Below are 7,625 nucleotides of genomic sequence, written 5' to 3'. Positions count from 1 at the left end.
GTTTTGCGCCAGAGAGAGGAGAGGGGGGTCCGGTGAGCGACAGGGGAGAGAAGTGATAAGGGGGGGTGTGTGCGAGTGAGAGGGGGGTGGGCTGGGTGCACGAAGGAGAGAGAGAGGGAGTGAGTGTCGGCTACGCACGAGAGAGTGAGGGGGGGGCTGCACATGAGGGAGAAGGAGAGGGGGGTGACATTGAGCGATAGGGGAGAGAAGAGATAAGGGGGGGGGTGTGTGGTCAGTGGGGTCGGTGGGGTGAGGTGAGGTGGTGAGAGAGGGGGTAGTCGGTGAGGGACAAAGATAAGGGGGTGGTGAGAGAGGGGGTGGTCGGTGAGGGACAAAGATAAGGGGGTGGTCGGTGAGGGACAAAGATAAGGGGGTGGTGAGAGAGGGGGTGGTCGGTGAGGGACAAAGATAAGGGGGTGGAGAGAGAGAGAGATGTTTTTTTTGTTTTTCTTTTGGTTTGTGTTTCTTGTTTTGTTTTATTTTTTTTGTTTTTTGTGGGAAAAATACCTAGAGGGGGCTTCTTTTTTTTTTGTAATGGAAAAAATACCAAAATGGGGGTTTTTTATTTTTTAGAGGCGGAGACCCTATACCTGGCAATTCATGAACACCACCACCCTTGGCATTCCCTTTTTCCCGCTTACGTTAGAGTGTCATCCAAAAAGATGCATAAGAAATCATTCAAATACTCCTCGAAAATCTTTGTGGCGGTCCTCTTAAAAGAGGCTTGGGCATTGAAAAGACCAAAGGGCATCATCCTAGGAATAGAGCACATGGCCAGCCACATCTTCCAAAACCCGCTCTATGAAGGGCAAGGGAAACCCGTCTTTGATTGTGCACTGACTTAGGGGTCTGAAATCTACACATATCCTGATCTTGTTGATCTTGTTTTTGGGAATCACCACTATAGGTGATAACCACTTCGAGTGCTCGATGGGAACAATAATATCGGCCTCTTCCATCTTGTTCAGCTCTTTCTTCATCACCATTTCTGAATATTTTGTATTCATGTGGTGATGCCCTTCCTGACTGGCCGGCTACCTTCTTTTAGTGGAATTTTGTGAGTGCAAATGACTGAATTATCCCTGGGAGATCCTTATAGGTCCATGGAAACACATATTGGTGTTCTCTAAAAAAGTTGGTGATTCTCTGAAGAGTGGAAGGGTCCTCCCTGATCCAAGCTGCCACTAAGATGGGGTGTGGCTCCTCTATTGTGCCCAGGTTCAATGCACTCACCTCTTCGTGGTAAGTGGTGGTTGGAAGAGGAGCTGTGCCTAGTGCTGCTTGATGGAGAGATAAGGGGTCATGGGCAGGGGTTATGTCCAGATGGAAATCACCAATGCGTTCCTCCATCCAGCCAGCAGGTATCTCTTCTACTAGCAAGGCTTCCTCCCTAGTCTTGAGGTGCTCTGCCCGCCTCTCCTTTTGCGGGTGACCTTCTTTCTAGGTTGTCTAGAAAACTCTGGTTCTCCTAGACCTATGACCTCTATTGCTTCCTGTTGAGACACAGAGGAGGAGGACAGAGTAAGCAAGGATTCTATCCAATCTCGCACTACTGCTTCTTCTGAGAGCTCTTCTTCTTGGGGACACCTCTTGAATGGGGTCTGGGTCCAACTTCACTATGTCCACCATATTGCACACTGGAACTCCTCATAGGAATGTAACCAATTCATAGAGGTTCTGCCATGTCTCCTTCTAAGCTGAATGGAATGTAACCAATTCATAGAGGTTCTGCCATGTCTCCTTCTAAGCTGAATGGACCCCAAGCCTCCTCCAATGGTAATCCTTGCCATTCTTCTTGCTTTTCCTCATCACCGGTTCCTCCCTCCCAAATGGGAATCGTGTCATGTAGGGAAGTGCCCCTTGCACTCGCATCGGGGCCCTTTTCCAAGGGCAAGGTCACTATCACCTCCAGGTTAGGGATATGCAAGTTTTCTAGGCACCAACAATCATGGATCACCCGAGCTTCCCTATACCAAGGCCTTCCAATGAGCAAGCTGTAGGTCCCTCTAGATGGTGGGAGGTCTAACACCACAAAATTCATTTCAAATACTAAACCCTCAAAAGTGATCGGAACTTGCCTAACTAGTCCCAAGGGCATCACTTCCCTCTAGTCTACCACTTTGCTAGTGAAGGGAGCTGGCTCGATAATTCAAAGACCCAAGGCTTTCCTAGTAGCTTCAGGCATGATGTTAATACCAAAACCACCATCCACAATGGCCCCTGTAATTTGAGTTCCTCCCACAGAGACTGTTACCCTCATGTGGTGATTAGCCACTCTTGGGGCGGTGAGGCTTACCCTTGCTTGCTGCATGGGCCGTCACCCACTATCACTAGATGTGACTTCACCCCTAGTTGCCTTTGAATCCACCCAATGCTAGACCAACCCTAGCAGTTGCTCTTCTATTTCTTGGCTCAAACCACATAATTGAGGAAGGGCGATTTCCACCTTTGCCTCTACCAACATTGCCTCCCAATGTAAATTACTAACCTTGGGTTGGGTATGGTGGATTAAGTGGGGTGGTACCTTGCTTAAGTTGTTGTTGCATATTACTCCTTGTCCTCATGGCCCGCCTTTGAGCAAAATGAGCAATATTTCTTAGTGGGACAATCACTTGGAAGATGGTCTTGGGAACTACATACCGGGCACCATGGACTCGTCTTGGGATCTTTGGCCTCGAGCTGCTTGATCTCCTTCCTCAGTGCTCCCATGGTTGCATCCTCTGCTATGACCTTTTGAAATCTTCAAGCTCCTTCTTGAGCTTAGCGAGCTCATCCATGGAAGGAGATGTAGAAGCTACCGTCAGGGCTAGAGGAACCGTTGGGGGAGTCGACGGCATGCCAGAGATAAGTGAGGACCAAGAGGTACTGCGCTCTGCCATGAGGCAAGCATTCTCTAGTTGTGTAGCTCTGTCTTGGAAGTCTTGGAGGGTGCCTTGGGGTGGAAAGGTCTCTCTCATCTTCATTGCCATTTGAGTAGGGAGTGCACGAAGCACCCACTGTTGCAGCGTGTAGTTTCTAGGATCTTGGGGTAGCCGAGCAACCAAAACTTTAGCTCTTGTGACAAGTTAGGGGCCACTGATTCCCTCGTCTTCATGGAGAGTTGGTTGAGCTCTTGAGTTATGAGGTCAAAGTAGTTCCCAGGCTGAAAGGTAGCCAAGAACTGTAGCTTGAGGGTGGCCCAATCTGGGAAGTGGTTGGCGGGGAATTGATTGTACCACTAGTTTGCACTTTCTTCTAGCATTGTCGGGGACAAGACCAAGCGTGCATCATCTCGGTTGAGCCCTCTTGAGTCACACATAGTGAGGAACTGTCGCACATGGTCTTCGACATCTTCAGTGATGGTATCTTTGAAGGTTAGTAGTTTAACTTGCACGCGGTTAAGGACAATAGCCAATAATATATAATATAGAGTGTCAAGCAAGAATCTAGACATTCATTAGAATGTGTACACCATATGAATTATGATATAGAGTCCCAAGAATATAGACGTTCACTAGAATGTATACACCATATGAATCATGATATAGAGTGCCAAGAATCTAGCCATTGATTACGCTCTGATTATGATTATGTTGAATTCCATTATCTCTATGCAAGTTAAGAGGTGGTGACAACGATAGTTATCACACACTTGTCAAATTTCTAAGGTGGCTCTAGAGATTATGCTACCTAAAATACAGGCACCAAAGTGGGTGGTATGAGCTCTCTCACACCACATCTGAGATAGCTTCTCAAAACATGGAAAATGTGAGTCACAAACGATTATTAGATCTTCCCTTGGATGGAGGCATTCATTTAGAAATGGAGGAGGAGGTTAAGGGTATATGGTAGCTCTTTGTGTATTTTTAGTGAAATGCATCCATTAAAAATACCTACTTTTGGTGACTTTCCTTTGCTTTTTCTGAAAAAGATTTAAAAAAGCTGGTTTGTGGAGTTTTTTAATGACCGTGCTCTAATACGAGGGATCATGGCCGCCGCGTTGTCCAGGTCCCCTTGCGCGTCCGATGGGTATTGCTGGATGATGTGTAAAACCCCACTGTGGGTGTCAGTCTGTCAACCCCGTGAACGGCGCCACATTTCTTTCGTAGATACGACGTGCGGCGACGAACGACAGTGTTGTGTCGTGGCTGTGGCGTCCAATCTCCGTCGTGTTGTGTTGTAGCTGTGGCAGGCCGCAGGAAGTTCCAACTGATAGGGAAAGCTGAAAAGCTCACAGTTAAGTGTTCATGTCGTGGTGTGTAGGGCCGGCCCAAATTCGCTATCCACCCTGTTTCAATCGTCAATGTCATACTCCGCCGGCACAAGCGACGGACGACAGGCTTTTTAGTCGGTGCTTTTTATACTTACCTTCCAATTAATCCGAGCCTTATTAGTACCATCTCTCTCTACAATTTCTTAATCATAGGTGGATTCTTGCTAAATATACTTTAAAGCTCTCGTTTTCCCAAACTTCCATGCGCTCTCTCTCCCCAATTTCTTCAAAAGAAGGTCACAGCTTTACAGAGGGGACTAATAATACTGAAGCATTATTATTATTATTTTTTGGCGAAAATTAGCAAGGTTAAGCTAAGTAGAATGAAGCTAAATGAGCTCTGCATTATCCGTAGAATTGTAATAAACCTGCTCTGTTTCTTCTTGCTGTTGAACATCAATCCCTGCACTGTAATCGCTGGCTGTTTAGGGAGTGTGCAAGCTCCATCATCACTAATTCAAGGTAAGAGTTTTCCCTTGCAATTTAAGCAATAGATCACAATGAGGGTAATTTTCTTAAAGGAAAAACTGAAGGATATTGCGAATCATCATCAATTTCTGACTTGCATCTATAATCTGCTGTAGCTAAAGGCAGGGGTTATTTGCTTAATCTCATATGATTAAATCTTTTATAATTTCTTGTGTTCTTTTTTAGAATGGCCAAGAAGACATGGGCGCGCGTTGATGCAAGCATCCCCTTCCCAACCGAACGTTACAAGAAGCTATCTTGTTCTGGCTCAAGATCGAACAGAAAGAAGAGATCCTCTCAACGCTCTCCAAATCTACGATCAAGGCTGGGACATTAAAAATGAACATTATTGGGCAGTGAGTGTTTTCGTTGCTTGTGTAACATCGCATTTTTCGTGACACACACACACACTCTCTCTCTCTCTCTCTCTCTCTCTCACACACACACACACACACACACACACACGCACAAACACACACACACCCCCCGCCCCTCCAAAAAAAAAACACACACATGTTTGTGTTTTTGGGTTATTTCATTAATCTCAAGTAAATCTTTTAATCCACAGCTGAAACCATCTATTATTTAGATCAAATGAAAAATAAGCAAGATAATAATATCTGTGTGCTGTGCTGTGCTCTGCTCCGCTCCCTGTGTGTGTGTGAGAGAGAGAGAGATTAATGTCGCAGACGGAAGTGCAGGGAATGGGAGGATCGCTCCATTAGGAGCCTGATGTGGAAACCCCCCCCCACACACACAGATATATATATATATATATATATATATATATATATATATATATATAGAGAGAGAGAGAGAGAGAGAGAGAGAGAGAGAGAGAGAGAGAGATGTTTTTTTTGAAGCAAAACGAGTCCTTGCTTGCCTCTTACAAAGGTAGTCCAAAAACACACTACAAAGTGCACCATGAAAGAAAAACAGAATTTTTACTAATTTGCCCCTTAACATTAGATAATATACACACCAAAGAAAAGAAGCAGGCTGATTTTTTTTTTTCCCTTTTGGGTCTTTGAACTTGCAGTCGGTTGGGTTTACTGGTGCCCCTGGTTTTGTTCTAGCAGCTGTCTGGCTGGTAATAGGGTTGGCCCATTTGTTGCTTCTCTGTTGCTGTTGCTGCTGCTGCTGCTGCAGACACAGGCTGAAGGGGCGCCATCAAGGCGGCATTTTCTTCCCTCTGCTTTTCTTGCTTCTCTTCACGGGGGCTGCAGTGTAAGTAGATCACCCCTTCTCTTTCAATAAGGCATCACCACATAAACAATGTAAGATGAACCTCAGCACTGTTCTTTTCGTTGTATGCATCTTCACTGTATGCATATCCCTAGAGGGTTTTTTTAAAGAACATGAAATATTACCAAGGATTTTACACCGTGCATGATTTTACTCTTTCCATACCCTTGTGGATATTCATTACTAGCACCCAATGTTAACTTGCTCACAGAAGGGTACTTGAAATCCAAGCTCCCTCATAAGACAGAATAGCTTGCCATATCCATTCATGAAAAATTCATAGATAAAATTACCCTTTTATCCACTGACAGTATTTTCTAGATAGAGATGTTCCATGCCCCCCCCCCCTTTGCCCCCCCAACAGAGAGAGAGAGAGAGAGCGAGAGAGGATTCAATCAACTTCGCAGCGAAGGCCAAATATGACTTATGATACAAAGGTGACCAGTAGTGGCCTGCCGCCGTGGTAGACTGCTCACTGGCCCATCTTGCGGGCTGCTCATACTTTCTCCAGTCTTTCTTCGCTCTTTTGCTTGAGTTGTGCTGGTGGTGTGAGTTCCTTGGCTAAGATGTACCTTTTAGTTTGTTTGACTGTTTGAGGATCTTCCTTGGTACAGAAAGTAACCACGCTCTTGGTTCGATGGTTTTTTATGGCTGATAGTGCTAATTGTCTGGGTTGGTTGCCCCTCTTGTAGGAGCAGACATAATCCTAAGGATTCTTTGCTTTCACAAGTTCCATCCAGACATTGATTGAGAATGGCACACTTTTGGAATTTTCCGAAATGTGTCAAAGGCTCCTGTGACCATCAAGGATACCACCTTTCCTCTCACAAGCCACATGTAGGTTAAACGAGAAATGCGGAAAGGTGCACATTGTGAGGTGATCTATGTTGACAATTACCAGTGCTTCCAAGAAGTACCAGGCCCTACATGAGTAGTCTCCCTGACTAGATCGGAGGATCATAGAATAGATCTCCTCCCAAGCTCGGAACCACTGAGCAAGTTTCTGTATCGCTTGAGCAAGGCTATGGAAGTGGAGTTGGATTGCCAACTCCAAGAATTGTTGCAAGTAGGTTTCATAAGTTCCAGTGTGTCTCCTTTTGCAGTAGCGATCCTTTTTTGTCAAGAAAAAGGATGGATCTTTTAGACTTTGTGTGGATTATCGTGCTCAGAATAAACTGACAGTCAATATGTCTTAGAGAGGCTGAATGGAACCAAGTTGTTTTCGAAGCTTGACCTAAAAAGTGGATACCATCAGGTACAGATTGTCGACGGGAACATCTCCAAGATATCATTCCGTAACAAAACAGACCCAATACATGTATGTGGTTATGCCCTTAGTGTTGACAAACGTCCCGACAACATTTAACCGCGTGATGATACATGTTTTTAGGGACTTGATTGGAAAGTGTCTCTTTATTTTATTGGATGACATACTAGTATTTTCAGCTATAGTTGAGCAACATGACATTGACGTCAAAAAAGTGCTGAAGTTGCTTGACATCATCAGAAGCCCATGCAATGCCTGATGATCAGTTTAAACCTCAAAGTCGTGCCCATATAGAAAATGTTTCAAAGGTTTTCTAGGGCTTGGATCACGGCAAGGAGTTCCCAATCATAGACCGAGTAATTCTTCTCTGCAGTGATCAACTACGAGACATGT

The 7,625-nt window shown here is 45.1% G+C and overlaps 1 protein-coding gene across 2 annotated transcripts in view; it reads left to right on the top strand.

The window, feature by feature from the left end:
- The first annotated feature begins 3,994 nt into the window (after nt 1-3,994).
- LOC147641638 (uncharacterized) overlaps nt 3,995-7,625 on the top strand; it is a 67,362-nt gene continuing 63,731 nt past the window's right edge. Inside the window, exons 1-3 of one of the 2 annotated variants that reach the window (XR_015265608.1) lie at nt 3,995-4,714; nt 4,907-5,076; nt 5,760-5,947. Coding sequence is in view for 1 of the 2 variants with exons in the window: in XM_086796455.1 (XP_086652581.1) it covers nt 4,576-4,714; nt 4,907-5,076; nt 5,760-5,947 (497 nt within the window). In the remaining variant the exon portion in view is untranslated. The remainder of the gene's footprint in view (nt 4,715-4,906; nt 5,077-5,759; nt 5,948-7,625) is intronic. The other variant, XM_086796455.1, reaches the window with a different exon arrangement.

This window comes from Cibotium barometz, chromosome 1, assembly GCF_041138505.1.
Source record: "Cibotium barometz isolate CiBa-2024 chromosome 1, ASM4113850v1, whole genome shotgun sequence".
Lineage (NCBI taxonomy): Eukaryota > Viridiplantae > Streptophyta > Polypodiopsida > Cyatheales > Cibotiaceae > Cibotium > Cibotium barometz.
The sequence above is the reverse complement of the archived record's forward strand: the minus strand, read 5'-3'. Positions and strand labels throughout refer to the sequence as shown.